Source organism: Amborella trichopoda, chromosome 10 (assembly GCF_054954075.1).
Source record: "Amborella trichopoda isolate Santa Cruz 75 chromosome 10, AtrichopodaSantaCruz75HAP2 v2.0, whole genome shotgun sequence".
Classification (NCBI taxonomy): Eukaryota; Viridiplantae; Streptophyta; class Magnoliopsida; order Amborellales; family Amborellaceae; genus Amborella; species Amborella trichopoda.
The window spans coordinates 32,900,638-32,918,176 of NC_142345.1; the positions used below are offsets into that span (position 1 = coordinate 32,900,638).

A 17,539-nucleotide genomic window follows, 5' to 3' on the forward strand; every position below is an offset into this window, starting at 1 on the left:
ATCTTAAGCTTTTTGGATTTTTATTTCATTTAGGAAACTTATCAATGTTAATCTCAATCCTATATAATATAGGATTTTTTTTATGTGAGTGATTTTGGATATCACCATATCCAACAAATCGGACCGGAATTAGCCAGTTTATATTAGGAAATGGTAGGACTAGTGTTGTTCCACAAAAATATCAAGAAATGGGAACTGACCGGTTTTATTAGAAAACTATTCTCGTTTTTTTTTAATAGTTTCATTTTTTTGTTATGTAATATTATTTAATTTCTTATTGGCCCGTTCACTTGGGTACACCACCGATCCAGATCGATTTTCTTGGTCCCTTACCGATGATTTTAAACCTTGGATGAAACTCATTCTAAGAGTACTTTGCGGATCCCAAATTTATGGGATAGAACCACTTCAACTGGCTACTGACCTCTCCTTGATTATGAGTCTCAAAATAAATAAATAAATAAGTTCACTCTTATGAAAAGTTAATTGACATGAAACCATTCCATTTTCCATAGTCATCCCTTTCCCATGGTCAAATTTAAGTTTTAAGATGTACGAATCTTATTTTTAAATAATAATCTGGTAATAGTAAGTAGATCCCCAAAAATAATTATCCCAAGTAAAAACACTTACACTGAGGATGTAAACTCACAGTGTGCTCTTACGGTAGCACGCTATTTCTTTCTCCCCTTACGAGGTCAACGTGGCTGCACCTGGTCAAAGCGGGCAGCCGCCTGTGGCCAGCCTAAATAGACAAAAGCTCCAAAAGAACCCAAATTCTCCTTATATCATCCTCAATCTTCAATTCCTTCTGTGGCTCAAAAATCAGGCTGATTCCGATCACAAAAATGAATCTCGGTCACCAGGTGGCCGCTTTTATGGTAGTTTTGGCCGGAATTTTCACGATTTCCGGCCACGCCCACCCGTCCCTCAACTTCAACCTCTCAGGCTCCGCCTGGTCCAGCTTCTACAACCTCTCCGGTTGTCACAAAGGGGAGCACGTCCCCGGCCTCACCGCCATCAAACAGTACCTCCACACCTTCGGCTACATCCCCCAGAATCTGAATTTCACCGACGATTTCGATGACTCTCTCGAATCGGCGATCAAAACCTACCAGCAAAACTTCAGGCTCAATGCCACCGGCTCGCTTGATTCCGGCACTGTCCGGCAGATGATGTCCCCGCGCTGTGGCGTCCCGGATGTTGTCAATGGCACGACGACGATGATGCGCTCCCGTGGCCTCTCCTCGGTGATGCGGTACACTTTCTTTCCTGGAAATCCTCGGTGGCCGGTCTGGAAACGAAATTTGACGTATGCGATCAGGCCAGGGACGTTCTCGACCAGTGATGATACGGCGGCGCGCGCTGTGTTTGCGCGAGCCTTCGCTCGATGGGCTGCTGCAACCACACTGTCATTCACTGAGTCTACCTCTTACTCGACAGCTGATATACGGATTGCTTTTTTTGGTGGTGATCATGGGGACGGGGAGCCGTTCGATGGGGCGCTGGGGACACTGGCTCATGCATTCTCGCCGCCGGATGGCCGGCTCCACCTCGACGCAGCGGAGTTGTGGGTTGTGAGCGGCAATTCGAGATTGGGGATCGATTTGGAGTCCGTGGCAGTGCATGAAATTGGCCATGTCTTGGGGCTGGGGCACTCTTCCGACGAGGCGGCGATCATGTTCCCGACGATCACGACAGGGACAAGGAGGGTGGAGCTGGCCACCGACGATATCATGGGGATTCAGGAGCTGTATGGAGCGAATTCAAACGCCGGAAGCACCGCTTCGTCTCCGGTGACGCAGGAGAACGAGCAGAATGGTGCGGGGAACAAGCAGAATGGTGCGGGTGGCTCGAGCCTGGGCTCAGTGTGGGCTCGGGCAGGTGGGCTTGTTCTTGGCGCGTTATTATTGATCTCGTAAATAAGTCTTCGTTTTGGTGTACACACATTTGATTATTTTTCATTTATTTAAAATTTTTTCTCTCGTTCATTTGAAATAGTAGTAGTTAGAGAAATTTTGGACCTCGTTAGATACATTTATCTTTTTATTATTTATTTTTAAAAAATGTCTGAATAATCTTGCAACACTGGTGCTTGATATGATGTTTCTAGTTACTCTTGATTTCGAATGGTAACAAACAATTAAGTTTTTATAAGGCCTCGGTTTTCTAAAATAAAGCCTCGCCTCAAATCTCGATTGCAAAGCAAAATATCTATGCTGGCTCTAAAGTTAATTTTCAAAATTAAAAATAAAATTTGAAACTAAAAAAGTAATACAAATATTATATATCTATAAACATTTATTTTTAAGGAGAAAAAGATAACCTAAATAATTTATTGCAATATACACCATGTTTAGAACTTTAAATCTTAATTTTTTCACAAACATTTCAATGCGTTATAAGGTGGGACTCTAGTTATTTTGATAGGGCTGCAGCCCTATCAAACCATTATCCAATAAACAATGCTGATCGATTAAGTTTCTTCTTAAGGGTGCTGTCTAGGCTTTACTTTAGCGGTTCGGACGCCTGAAATCAATGCAAGATCTCTTTTCACTTCTAATTATGTATTAAGTTCCACAAGTGCGGCGATACAACAGATCGCAAAATAGTCATTAATAAATGGTTTATAAATATAATAATCATAGGTCTGATATAAATATTTTCCTTGTTTTCAATAATTTCCTTCCTCCCAGTTTGGATTTAAAGGAAAGGTTTTATGTGAGTAATGCATAACTACGAATATCTATCTTTAGGATCGACGTTAAACTAAGTGCTCCAGACCAAAATATAGGATAAATAGTCTAAAAAATCAAAAAACAAAATATAATTTGAATTTTAAAGTTTTCTTTTTATTTCTGGAATTTATGATCACCTCGACCTATCTTTAAGATGAATTTTGGAGGGAGACGCATGTGTATAGATGAGTCAGCTGACTGGTAGAAACCCCACCCATATTTTAAAAGGAAAAGTTTATATAGAGCCTAGGCTCTAAACAATCAAATTAGAGCCTACCTCAAATATTCCACTAGAAGAGGTTGTTGTGATGCCCAAATATTCTCAAATTGATCATCTCAACATCAAAATACATGGACTTGAGAAAAAAATGTATTTCAAGTTTTGGAAATAGTGCATCTTGTAAGGTGTTTTTGGACTGTCAATTTTTAAGTTATTCAAGTTTTCATAGATCTGCTCGATATACACTATTTTGGAAGTTTTAAATTTTATAATTAAAGATGAAAATATATTTTAAGGCTAATAAAAAATTTCCAGTATAGAAACCACATTTTTCGACTTTATTTGAAGGTGGGGCTCTAATTTGATTGTTTAGAGCCTCAGCTTTATACAAACCGCACCCTATTTTAAAACATTAGAGTACCATCCTTATATAATTATTAATTAGGGAAAATTGAAGAAGTCCAGGTCCTTCAACATAGTTTAAGGTTTTGGCCCACCAACAGCAGGTGTTCCATATGTTGTCCTCCTGTGCCCTTTACTTTTCTTCCTTTTGCTTTAGTGCCGGTTGGACATATATCATTTTTTTTTTTTTTTGGGAAGTTTAAGAAAAAGAAACTTAATAAATGAATTATTTATTTTTTATTTTTTATCTATTTGCAAACATCTCATCTAAAGGACGGTCATTAATGAGTTGGAATACCTAAAATTAGGGCAAATTTTGATAGATAAGAAAAAGGAAAAGTTCATATAAAGTTGCAACCTTATACTATAGAAGTAAGGTGTACTTCAAATATCAAGTAGAAAAGATTATTTCAAAGTTGAAAAACCTTTCAATTAGTAATCTCGACTTTGAGATATATAGATATTAAAAAAAAAAAAAAAAGAATTTTAAATTTAATAATTGAGTATGAATTTTCAAGCCATTATAAGGTTCTTGACACCGCAACTACATCTTCCAGCAAAATTTAGAAGAGCGCCTTTCTTGAATAGTATAAGGTCATAACCTTATACTAACCTCTCACCCAGTAATTCATGTCTTATTTATGCTTGTTAGCAATATTAGCACACTCAATTTTAACTATATGCAGCGGGTGGATTAAAATCAAAACTAGATCTTTTTCTTGTGCTTTTTGATGCATCACATGATAGCCTATTATAGCAGTGGAAATGGGGAATGAATAAACATTATTTATTTAGGAAAAAGTTATATAAGATATCAACCTTATTCAATTGAAGTAAGGCGCACTAGAAAACCCATTAGAAAAGATTGTTTTGATACTAGAAAACACTCAAATTGATCATCTTAGTCTCGAGGTGTATGAATGTGCAAAAGAAAAAAAAAAATTCAATTCATGAAAATAATGCCTCTTGTAACGCATTATTTGGAATTATATAGGCATCACAGAATAAGATTTCACATCAGAAATTATATAGGCATCACAAAATAAGATTTCACATCAAAGTTCATACATTGATGTATAAAGAGAGTAACATTCAGTTTGCAGAATACTACTTGTTCTTGATATAGCAATCACAATTACAGTTAAATGTTCATGCAGAATGCTTAAATAAAACAGGCAAACATATCTATTTAGTCATGAAGTGGAAGCCACATCGGCCAGGCTAAGCCAATCCTGAACTTGGACTTCTACCCTCACTCAAGAGGGAGGATAATGACAAGTGGGTAAATCTACTTCGTAATATCCTTACTCATGTACACAATCCCCAATGTGCTTTGAGGCTTTTGATAGGCTAAGGCCTTGCAAGACACAACCCTCTCTTGTGCCTTCAGGCGAGAGGGCATTATATTACCATTGGATGACCCAATGCATAATGCCCATCACAATTTGAGGGGCGCGACCCACCCTATTGCTTACAATCATCTCTCGACTCCACCCCTATCATATGGGTCGAGGTACAGTATATCCCACTACCAATGAAGGACCCATTGCGTAGCGGTTAGATATCAGTATTCATAAGGCTGAATCATAAAGTCCACTACCAATGGAGGACCCATTGCGTAGAGTTCATGGCACATATCACAATATTCATATAGCAAAATCAGACAACATCAGTGTCACATAATGGCCGTATTAATATCACATAATAACAGTATTAGTATCACAGAGTGATAGTGTCAGTATCACAGGATGACAATGTCAGTCTCACAAAATGCCAGTAATAACATCACATCTTTAACAATATCAGATTCACTGAATAACAGTGTCCATATCACAGAATAACAGTATCAGATTCACAGAATAACAATGTCCATATCACAGAATAACAGTATCAGATTCACAGAATAACAATGTCTATATCACAGAATAACAGTATCAGATTCACAGAATAACAATGTCCATATCACAGAATAACAGTATTCGAGTCACAAAATAACAATGTTCATATCACAGAATAAGTGTTACCACTGCAATTTCAAGCCGTGACCTCTGGTCGTAAATAAGATTATAACTTTTGATTCGTATGGAATTTGAAGACAGTTCCAAAACCAATTTTACATTAGACACACCCATATTTCAAATGGGGGTAGTTTGAAAGTAATTGAACCTTGTTTGGCCTCTCAAAAGTTCAAAAGAATGGAGACATTTCATATGAAATCTGCTATGTAGTGAAGACAGTGACATGTCTTTAAAATTAGTTCACTATCTCCCAAACCAGAAGGAATTTCAAAACATGGTTAACAAGTGATTCTAAACACACGCAGATATCTTTTAAGAAGCGCTGTTTTGAAAGAAAGCGGATCATTTTTGGTCAGTCAAAACCCGTAGCAACAAAGGTATCAGTTCTGAGCTTTTGCAGAACAGCCTACAGTGAGATACTGTCACAAGTAATCGTATAACTCTCAAATTAGGCAGAATTCTGAAAAGTACTAAACATGTGAATATAAGTTTACTCATAAATCTTTCAAATAGTCGTGGTTTGGAAGAAAATGGACCTTATTAGGTTAGTTAAAGCTTGTGACATCAGAGACATCAGTTTTGTGTTTTTACCAAAACTATCCACAGTGACCTACTGGCAATTTTCGAAGCATAGCTTTACATACATAATGAATCAGAACAAGACGTACACATGAATATCGAAATAGACTCAGAAATATTTCCAATGGCAATGGTTTGAGGGCGAATGGACTTTGTTAAATAGGTCAAAAGTGGATGGCAAGAATATAAAATCTTCCTGAAATTTTACAGCTTAGTCACAATACTATACCCCAAATGGTCCATAACCCTTCCACTTCCAAAAGAATACTTAAGAACACAAAGTTACAGACTTTCTATGAAATACAAGACATATTTGAATGCTTATTGTGGTCATGTAATTACAATTCACTTGGCTGGAAAATTCACAACATAACAGTGAACATAACTTCATTCATACTACTAATAGCATGCACACACACATTCTTAAATCATAGTCAACCTTACGCAAAGGCCTACAACGTAGAAATTCACTTACCTAGGGTGTAATGTGCCTCCAAAACCTTCTCCTACAACCTTCTTCAACTCCTAAAGTGGCTGTTCTAATAGTGAGCTAAAAGGGGAGCTCCTTCTTAGTTCTTCACTTGCCTTAGAGAGAGAGAGAGAGAGAGAGAGAGAGAGAGAGAGAGAGAGAGAGAGATTATGAGTGGTGGAGGGGTTAAATGGGTAGTGAGAGAAGGGGAGGAGAGGTGGCAACAAGCCACCTCCAAGTGGCATGAGAGAAGGTGAGGTGGCAAGCAAAGGATGCCACTGGGAGAGGAAAAGAGAAGGGGGAGAAAAAGAGAAAAAGAAGAGGTAGGTCCTCATGGATTACCCTACACTATTAGTCCCGGTGGTCAACTCCCAGTCTATATTAACACTTGCAGCGGTGCGTCTTGCTATCATTTCGCAGACGGCGTTAGGCCTTCTTACACAGCTGGCACTACATAGTCGGCGGTAGGTCTTTTTACACAGCCGGTGATAGTCCTCAAGCACGTGGCGTTGCTCTTCCTTCCTTACTTCACCGTCGGTGTTGGGTCTTCTTATATAGCCAACGCTAGCCCAAATGGCGCTAGGCCTTCTTACACAGCCAGCGATAGTCCAAATGGCGCTAGGCCTTCTTACACAGTCGGCGATAGTCCAAACGGCGCTAGGCCCTTGACTTACCCTCCATCGCCTAGCGCGTCATTGAACTGGGAGAAAATTGTGGTCCTTACATTGCTTCATTTTTCTCACCAAATCGAAGAAGTCCCCGAAGAGAATCTGACAAAAGCAACGAGATAAGGATCCTTACACTATTCATTTATTGAGCAAAATCTTCAGGACGCTTATCCACCTCGAAGGGAACCCTTACATTATTTATTTATTGATCTCTTTGTGATTTCTTTTTTGTTTGGTTATGTGATCTTAACTGAAGAGATTTTTGTAATTATCTTTAATTAATTGAGAGGTATATCAAGGGTATATATAATAGTATACAAGAGCAATTGGATAAGGATCCTTGATTGTGTAAATCATGTATATGATTACAGTCAATATTTACAGCAAACCAAGATAAGTCAAATATTAATTACTCACAAATTTTTAATAGAAAGAGCCTTTATCTTTGATTTATCTTAGTTGATTGTAAATATTGTATGTAATCAGATCCTTGATTTACTCAGTCAAGGATCCTTATCCAGTTGCTCTTGCATATTGTTATACATAGAACGATAGACCTTGGCCTTGCTACTCTCTCTCTCTTGAGAGCTTTCATTATTTTGCTAGTGGTTTATTTCTCTCTCTCTGTGTCCCTATTTGCTTATCTTGTTTATTGGGTTTTGGTTTTTTTTGTCTTATTCACTATTCCTTAGCTTTGGGTTTTAGTTCTTGAGCTTTTTCTTACTGTCGTCTTATTGCATGTCCTACAATCAATAACTCAAACAATAAACCAAAATATATATCTCTCTCTCTCTCGCCCTTCAGAGTATGCTTTGATTTGGTCTAAAAAATGAAGCAATTCAGTGCTTCGACTGATTCGGAGGAAGATTTGGATTCTTAGTTATTTATTCTAAAATAAACATACCTATATATTTTTAATTTTATAAAAAATAAAAAATAGTCATATATAAATTTATTGCTACATTTAATAATAAATAAAATTGTTAAAATATTATTTTAGTACTATCATTTTTAAATTGTTTTTTTAATGCCTTTAGAATTACAAGCATAGTAATGAACAATATTTAAAATAGTTCTTTCAAATTTCAAAAAAATATCAATCCTTTATTAATACACTTTTTACTTTTCTTCAGCCTGTCAAAGTAGGTGACGCGGTGTCAAAGTATAAAAGGTGGCATTTCCTTTTTGTATTTTCTTGCCATACGTGGCATCATAAGTTTACATCCTTTTACTTGCATATTGAAAGTTTTAAATTTTTATTAACACTAATAAGTAACAAATTAAGAGTATACTTCGGTATTCGGTTCGCTTCGTTATTGAGGTAAAACCCGAAGACTTCAGATGCTTCACAAGATAATAACATTGCGTTGAACTTCTTCTCATAACCCAACGTCTTTCATCTCCAACATTAGATTTAGAGAAGATGAAAAGCTGAGGAACAGTCTAGATAGAAACAATCTCGATCAATTCTCATTAACAAAGAATGAAACTCTAAAATGGTTTACATACAAATATAAATCTAGTGTAGATGACATTATCCCCACTCAAATATACCATAACAATAAAGGACAACTAAAAAGTATACATTTTATTTTTGTAGACACATTATTACTCCCTTCAAGCTGATGCGGACATGAGTAAATCATTAGTTTGTCCATTAGAAAATCATGGCGGCTCCGAGTAACAGATTTGATGAAAATATCTACCGTTAAGGGAGAGATAACGTACCATCAAGGCAACGATCACAAACATAATGACAATCTACTTTAATATGCTTTGTTCGCTCATGAAAAATTATATTAGATGCAATTTTAATTGCACTTTGCTTATCTGCATAAAAAGGTGTGGGATTTGAAATAGAGATACCAAACTCATTGAGAAGAGCACGAATCCAAACAATCTCAATAATAACAGAGGATATAGCATGATACTCAGCTTTAGTGCTTGACTTGGAAACAATGTCATGTTTCTTGTTCTTTCATGATATTAATGATGACGCAAGAAACACATAATATCTGTACTAGAATGACAAGTGTCTGGATTACCTGCTCAATCTGCATCTGCCTATGCACTGAGATCTAAAGAGGATGTGGAGTCAAAGAATAATTCACGAATGGAAGTACCTCGAACATAGCATAAAATTTGATGAACTGCTAATAGATGTGGTCGTCAAGATCTGAAACAAATTGGCTCACAACATGGACATCATATGCATTATCTGGGCGAGTTATAGTGAGATAGATGAGAGAGCCGACTAGTTTGCGATACATCGTAGGCTCAAAAAGAGGACCTACAAAATGTGTAGAAAGTTTAACATTGAGTTCCTTGGGTGTATCAGCAACCTTCACATCATTCAATCGGGCACTGAAAACAAGATCAAGTGCATACTTTTGTTGATGGATGTAAATCCCACGTTTAGAGTGAGAGATCTCAAGACCAAAAAAATAAGATACTTCTCCAAGATCTTTCATTTGAAATTCTTCTTGCAATCGTACCGTCACATCTTTAATGGAAGTGAAATCATTACCAGAGATAAGAATATCGTCAACATATAATAAAATAATGTAAATTTCATACTTTATGGTACGAATAAGCATGGAATGCTCATGTTTACTTGGAGTGAATCCAGTTGCAAGAATAATAGCCCGAAAACGCTCAAACTATGTGCGGGGAGCTTGTTTGAGACCGTAAATTGTTTTACGAAGTCGACAAACCAATAACCTATCTTGAGAAACAAACCCAGGTGGTTGACACCTGCAAACTTCCTCTTGAGGTTCGCCAATAAAGAATGCATTTTTGATATCCATCTGCCATATGGGCTACTCATGAATAGATGCCAGTGCAATAAAAGTACGAATATTCGTTATCTTAACAACTGGAGCAAAATTTTCTTTATAATCGATGCCATGCTCCTGGGCATAACCTTGTGCAACTAATCGGGCATTGTGCTGATCAATAGTACCATCAGCTGGTAACTGGACTGAATAAACCCATTGACTACACATTACATGCTTTTTTTGGGGCAACGGGACCAAATCCCAAGTGTGATTTGTCTCTAAAGTTACAATTTCCTCATTCATAGCTATATACCAGCATTGGAGGTTAGATGCATGAGAATAATAAGATGGTTCATGAAACAATGGATTAGTAATGGTTGCAGGAGAATAAGTATGATATATGCTAACCACTAGTAAATTAAGATGATCAGGTGGAGGGCGCTTTTGAAGTGACTGTCGAAGGTGATCAGCCAGTAGAAAGATCAACAACTAGAAGTGATGCATGGTCAATACTTGACAACGATGGCTCATCAGAGTTAGTTATTGAATGTGGTAATCCCTGATTTTCATGGTAATGAGAATGAGGAATATTGAAACCAGGAAAAAAAAGAAAACTCAGGTCCATGTGTAGTTGAATTAAGGTGTGAGCAGTGTTGGTTGAAGAGTATATGCTAAAAAATGTAACATGTCAGGATATTCTAATATAATTAATAAAAGGATCAAAACAACGACATCATTTTTTATTTGTTGGATAACCTACAAACATGCATTTGATAGACTTAGGTAAGAGTTTATCACAGGTAGAAGATAATAAAAGCACAAAGCATGTGCACCCAAACACACGTAAATGTGAGTAATCAGGTGGTGTTTGAAAAAGCTATCGGAATGTGAGAAATCGGTGTAGGAAGAAGATTAACAAGATAGACAACAATACATATCGCTTCTGCCCAAATGTTCTTTGGGGAATGTGAGATAATAAAAAGAGAACAAGTGGTTCAAGAATATGAAAATGTTTTTTTTCAATAATTCCATTATGTTCCACGGTATGAGGACCTGAACATTGCTGAATAATGTCATTTTTACGAAGATATGCTTGAAATTCATTGGATAGATACTCTCCCCCAGAATCAGACCTAAAAAAGTTAATGTTTTTCTCAAATTGATTTTTTATAATATTATGGAAATCTTTCAAAACGTTAAACACACTTAACTTGTGTTTGAGAAAATAAATCCAAATATATTTAGAAAAATCATCTATAAATATCACATAATAAGAAAATCCACTAATTGAAGAAACAGGAGCACGACCCCAAACATCATAGTGCAATAAAGAGAAATGATTGATACTTTTATTATTGCTATGAGGAAAATATTGAGCCAAGTGTTTTGCCAACTTGCAACTCTCACAAACAATATTCTTATCAAATTTTCTATGAGAGAAGACAGCAGGTAAAAGCCCAAAGTTTCAAAGAGAGCATTTTTTGATATTGTGGGTATCCTAACCTACAATGCCAAACATACCAAAGAGAATTTGATTGACCTATTTCATGAGGAGAAGGGGAAAGATGACGAACTGACAAAGCTTGAAAAAGATGGGAAAGAGCTTCACTGAAACTAACTGTAAAAAGCAGGTCCTACTTAGTGCCTCTCCCAATTACTTTCCATGTTGCTAGATCATGCACCACACAACCTTTATTAGGAAATGAAACAAGGCTCTTGTTATCAACTAATTGGCTAACATATATTAAATTCAAAGGAAAGTTGGGAATATGATCAACATCTTTTAATACTACGAAGTTACTCGATGGACCAGGGACACTGGTAATACCAGAGTGGGTAACATAAAGTGGAGGCCCATTAACAGTAAAATAAGTCATATTTTCAGAATTGGGTTTTATCGAGGATAAATGCAAAAGTTGTCCTGACAAATGATTTGATGCTCGTTAGTCTATGATCCAAATGTTTGATAAAGGATTTGAGTTACTTGAAAAACTCATGGCAGTTAAAACCTGAGCAAGTTGTTAGAGTGTAATTGAGTCAATAGAGTAAAGATTTGGCATGGATACAAGGGTAACAGATGTGGAGGTAGAATGATAATGACTGGAAGTGGCATCCTCCATGCTAGTGGGGCTAGGAATGGAGGCAATTGCAACCCCCATTGAGTTTGACGAGGTACAAGAGGCTTCCCACGTACTTGATGGCATTTTCGACAATCAATTATTACATCCCGAGCTTCTTAAAATAATTGCAAAAAAATACGCTTCTTGCATTGATTGGCTGTGTGGCCTCTTTGTTTGCATATAAAACACTGCACTTGGACAAAATGGATATCTTTGTTGGGGAAATTAGACGTGGCTAAGGCCACATTAATGACATCTTGGTGATGTGGATTTGCAAATCCCAAGAGATCTTAAGCGAGTTTCTTCAGCAAGGAGATTTGAGAGACAATCATATAATGGTAGAGTGGGAGTACGATGAAGGATTGATGCTCTCATGCGTTCAAACTTCAATTGCAACCCCATAAGGAAGTGAAATGAATGAAACAGATTTCGTGCTTTAGTAATAGCTTCAGTGGAGGACTCTGTCATCGAGTCCATCTCATTCTAAATACCTGCAAGAGTATTAAAATAATCTTGAATTGATGAGTCCCCTTGTTATGTCTTCATGCTCTACTGGACGGTCATTGTTTGCTTGAGAATAAATCTTTGGTAAATAATCCCACATTGCTTTGGCATTAGATTAATATTTGAGGTTGCGCCCAATTTTGGGCTCAACTGAGTTCATAATCCATGTCACAATAGAGCTATCTATGACAAGTCAATCACTACACCAATTCTCATCATTAGGTTGGGGAACATAACCATCAATATAGCCCAATAACTTACGTCCCATGAGAAAATGTATCATTTGGAAAAACCACTAGCAGTAGTTCTTCCCATCAAGACACACATAAATAGTAACACTCTCTGTATTACTTTTGCACTCCATAAATGAGTTTTTTCTTAATAAACAATAAGTTACTCTGAGCTTTGATAGTAGATTGAAACCAACATTTTTAATGAGTCGACGACTCTCCAAAAGTAGTCGATGCGTATCAAACGATATTTGAGGGCCAAACCTTTAACGAGAGATGATGATGGAGTCATCAAGGTGCGGGATCCACATAATTGTCGATTGCAACTCCTTTGAAGGACATAAAGAAGATGAAGCAATATGGAAGTAGCAAGAAGACAAAAATGAGGTAGGAGGAGAGATAATAAGACAAAATTGATTGAGGACAAAAGTTTTGAAGGGACAAGTACAGGGAAAAGACAAAGGTTTTAAAGAGCGGAGTGCAGAGAAGCACGATATGGGTCGATTAAAAAAAACTCGTCTGACATTCACAAGAGAGAGATTTGATGTCAGAAATATGTGGGTAGATCAAAATTAAAATAAACAAAGGGAAAACTTACCTTCAAAGATCAATACTCCTTGAGCAGCATTAATGAAGACAAGATAAAAGATTTTTATCTATCAAACTTTACAGGAATATTTACTCGAGCCTCGCTCTGATAACCTATTAGATTTAGAAAAGATGAAAAGCTGCGAAACAGTCTAGAGAGAGAAACAATCTCGATCAATTCTCATTAACAAGGAATGAAATCTTAAAATGGTTTGTATACAAATACAAATTTAGTGTAGACGACATTATCCCTATGCAAATATACAATTATAATAAAGGACGACAAAAAATTATACATTTTATGTTTGTATACACATTGTTATATTTCTCTCAATAACCCAACGATATAACCCAACCTCTTTCTACAACGACCCAACGTTATTTCTCTCTCTACCAGCAACACCTTTTATTTACCCCTCATAAACCGAACTAAGCCATGTTATCTCTGATGTGTTATTTAGAATGACATAAGAAACAGTCTCATGTAGTATCAAGACTGAAGCTATTGCATCATTTGTGTGCATATTGCCTAATTTGTCTCAAGTCACAATCATACTAGATCATAACGACGATCTGATGTAGATGAGTCAGTTGCTACCAATACTTTACAACACTGATACGGTTTCCCTTGTAGATGGAACTTCCATTCCGCTAAAGGAGTATATTGGAAGCGTCAATGAATAGGCTGAAAAGACGCTTTCTCTAAATCTTGAGTATTTTGCTTGGAAGAAAAGAGAACAACTGCTCCTCAGTAGATTTCGTGCAACTCTTACTCCAACCATCTTCGCTCAAGTGGTTGGGTACACGATTGCTTGTAATACATGGCAGGCCCTAAAAAGGGCGTTTACTTCCCAAACTAATGCTCGGTTGTATTAGGTCAGTCATGAACTCTCTAACCTTCGCAAATGTTCTCTTATTATATATGAGTGTTTACTTCTCAAACTAATGCTCTATTGTATCAGGTTAGGCATGGACTCTCGAACCTTCGCAAATGTAATGTTATTATATCTGAGTATATGGAGAAAATTAAAGCTCTTGCAGATGAGTTGGCAACCACACAATAACCAGTCTCACAAAAAGACCTTATTTTCTATGCATTGGATGGTCTTGGTATCAATTATGATTCTCTTATTACATCAATTACCACAAGCCCTGAGCTACCATCTGAAGTTCTCTAAAACATGCTTCTTAATCGTGAGAAGCGGTTAGAACAATTCATTCTTCGCCAAATGAAAACATGGGAAATGCTTCCTTTGCCTCTTGTGGCCACAGTCATGGGAATCAAGTTCGTGGTCATGGTTGAGGAAGTAGCCGAGGACATGATACTCAGACTCGTCTAGGCGGTTCATCTCATGCCTCTCATGGCTGTGGGATATCTACACCCAATACTCGTGGTACACTTCTAACATACATCACGGTTTGCTGGATTTGTTCAAAGGAATTCTACAGTTGATATTTAGCACAAGCGTTTGAGTCATCTTGACTCTCGCATTCTAGATATTCTTTTAAAAAAATAAGTGTCTCAATTGGCATCAAAACATATAGATCTTGGATATCGTAGAAGATATATGACTACAGGAGCTATCCAAAAAGATTGATGAGGAGTTGAAGCTTATCAAGGATAGCACATCTGAAAGATCATGCTTAGGCGACTGAAGATATTTGATTAATGATTTCTGCAATGGAACTGACGTTCGAACATATGCTAAAATTGTGAAACTAGGAAGAAAATATTGCATCTAATGCTCCACCAGAACAATCGGGTCACAACTGCATTGCCATTTTTCCATGTGAGACATAGGAAAGGGTGATCTCAACTAAATCTTGGCGCATGTTCTTTAATCTCCATCACTCCTCAAACCATGCTTGTCAAAGGTTGGGTCATCGAAATCATTGGTGCAGGTAGCATGGAAATGTTGCTTCATAGAAATCACTTAGGGATGGTAGTACAAGATTTTCACATTAGGCATAGTGGGGGTAGCTGTTAGTGAAGCTAGGATGTGGTGGTAGTAGCATCATACTTAATTATCATGTTGTGGTTTCCAATCCCACTAATACCATCTATAATACTTTCAAAAAAGCTAACTCCTAATCTATCTAAAAATTCCCATCCCATTGATACCATCTATGATACCTTCAAAAAGCTAACTCCTAATCTATTTGAAAAAACGGGTAGGGGTATGCTTCCCTACCTAATTGGTTTAATGGCATCAATGTTTTTAAGATCTTGGATTTCTTAGTTTAATTTTCTTTGCAGCAAGAGTTATTGTAATAAGACTACTTGTAAGTGATCTTTGCCAAAAGAAAAGAAAATGAGTGAAAATAAGAAAAATAAAAACATATATTCCTTGACAAGATCGTATTAATCTTTCTTTCATTGGTATTAGAGTTATTGATACTTGATGCCATTAGTTGTTTTTTCTCTTTATTGAGTTTAGATCAAGCTCGTGAATGAGATATAAGAAAGCTAATAACCTTTGTAGTCAAGCAATACATCCCGGTTAAAGAATTATTGGAATATTCAAACGTCGAAAGGTACTCTACATAATGGGAATTATGGACTCCTTTGGATAAGTGATATTAAGAAGATAAAGATATATTTTTCAATTGCATACTCCAATGGTATTGTGTGTATTTGAGATTAGGATATACCTGCAAAATTTCAGTAGGAGATCCTAAGGGAATTGAGAGTTATAGAATTATCAATGAAGGGTATTAGTTCTGACCCTGCAAATCCAGGAACTGTTCGTTGAGTTCTGTGATTTTTCCCACCAATCATATGGTTTTATTTCTTACTGAAATTTTACTACGACTCATAAAATTAGTCTACATTCAAACAAAAAATGTTTCATCAAAAAAGTCTTTGTGTTTTGAAAGATATGATCAATTGAAGGTGCACACGTGTTTTCTCCAATGAAAACTACTTCCATGACTTGGAAGTCATAATTTTATTTCTATTCTTAATAGAAAGCTTTGTGGCTCACACTAAGTTTTTAGACTTCCATTCTGAGTCTAGTTTCTAATAAAAATTTTTTGAGAGAGAAATATCTATGGGAAGAGAGGAATAAAAATTTTGGATTGAAGAGAGGTCATTTTGAAATTTCTGTAATTTGGTAAGTTCTTCATTGAGACATAAATGGCTATATTTATCAAGCCTACTTAACAGAGTGATATGAGGCTTGTGGAAACATATGTGTTACTATTATGTGTCTACTTTTAATCAAAATTGGTTTGAAATAAAAACTCCATGAGGGTAGAGAGAAAATACAATTTACTAGATAGAGGTCATCTTAGAATGCTACAGTATGATTTACTTTGTGATGTGAATATCACTTATTTATTTCTCTAAAAAAAAATAAATGTTTTATTAAGACGTGTGCTTAACCTAATTTTCTGTTGAGAAAATTGCATTGTGACGTAAATGTCACTTAAATGAAGACTTACTACATGGTATGATTTAGGAATGGAATTGAGCACTATTCATATTTTTTAGTCTATTTTAATACTCAAAAGGATTCGGAGATAAATTCTTTATGAATTGAGAGATATCATATTTTAATCATGGGATGCTCATGTTCTATTCTACAGTAAAGTAAAAGATGTGGCATGATAATGCACATATTTGGATTCCTAATTATAGAGACTTTTTTTTAAGGCTCATTTAAAAAGTTTTGATAGTGTACTATGAGTATAGTTTATTATAGTAAAACTTTAGAGGGATATAATACAGAGTTGGCGAGATATGACACTCTATATGAAGAGTTTTCAATTTAGGAATAACTAAAAGAAGAAAAAATACAATACCTATAAAAGCATCTTGTTTTCTTCAAGATGAAGAGATACATAGAGAGACTTGGTCGTAGTAAAGAAACACTAAAGATCAGTGAGAGAATCAAATTTGTGAAATTTGAAATGATGTGATGAAGAAGCGAATTTATTCATAGTATGAGACAGGGAGAATCTAAGTGCCGAAGAGATGGACACTTGTGACATGTAAAATCGATGACTAATATATTCTCCATCATTTGCGTGCGCTTCCAAGATCACAAAAGCTTGTCAAATAAATAAAAGCAATGAATCAAGAAGCCCAGCTACCATACTACATGGTTTTGAGGTATGAAATCTATCTCACATTACATAGTAAGGTCGTATAGGGAAAGAAGATTCAATAACTTTTTATTTTATGTTTAATATGTTTTGGTTATATTTTGGCTAATTGTTCTATG

General features: G+C 36.2%; 1 protein-coding gene across 1 annotated transcript; it reads left to right on the forward strand.

Annotated features, from left to right (window-relative positions):
- The first annotated feature begins 231 nt into the window (after positions 1-231).
- LOC18446711 (metalloendoproteinase 2-MMP) lies at positions 232-1,998 on the forward strand. The gene has a single exon (XM_006856821.4). It carries the CDS (start codon positions 849-851, stop codon positions 1,920-1,922), a length of 1,074 nt encoding a protein of 357 aa, XP_006856883.1. The 5' UTR covers positions 232-848; the 3' UTR covers positions 1,923-1,998.
- Positions 1,999-17,539: the final 15,541 nt, after the last annotated feature.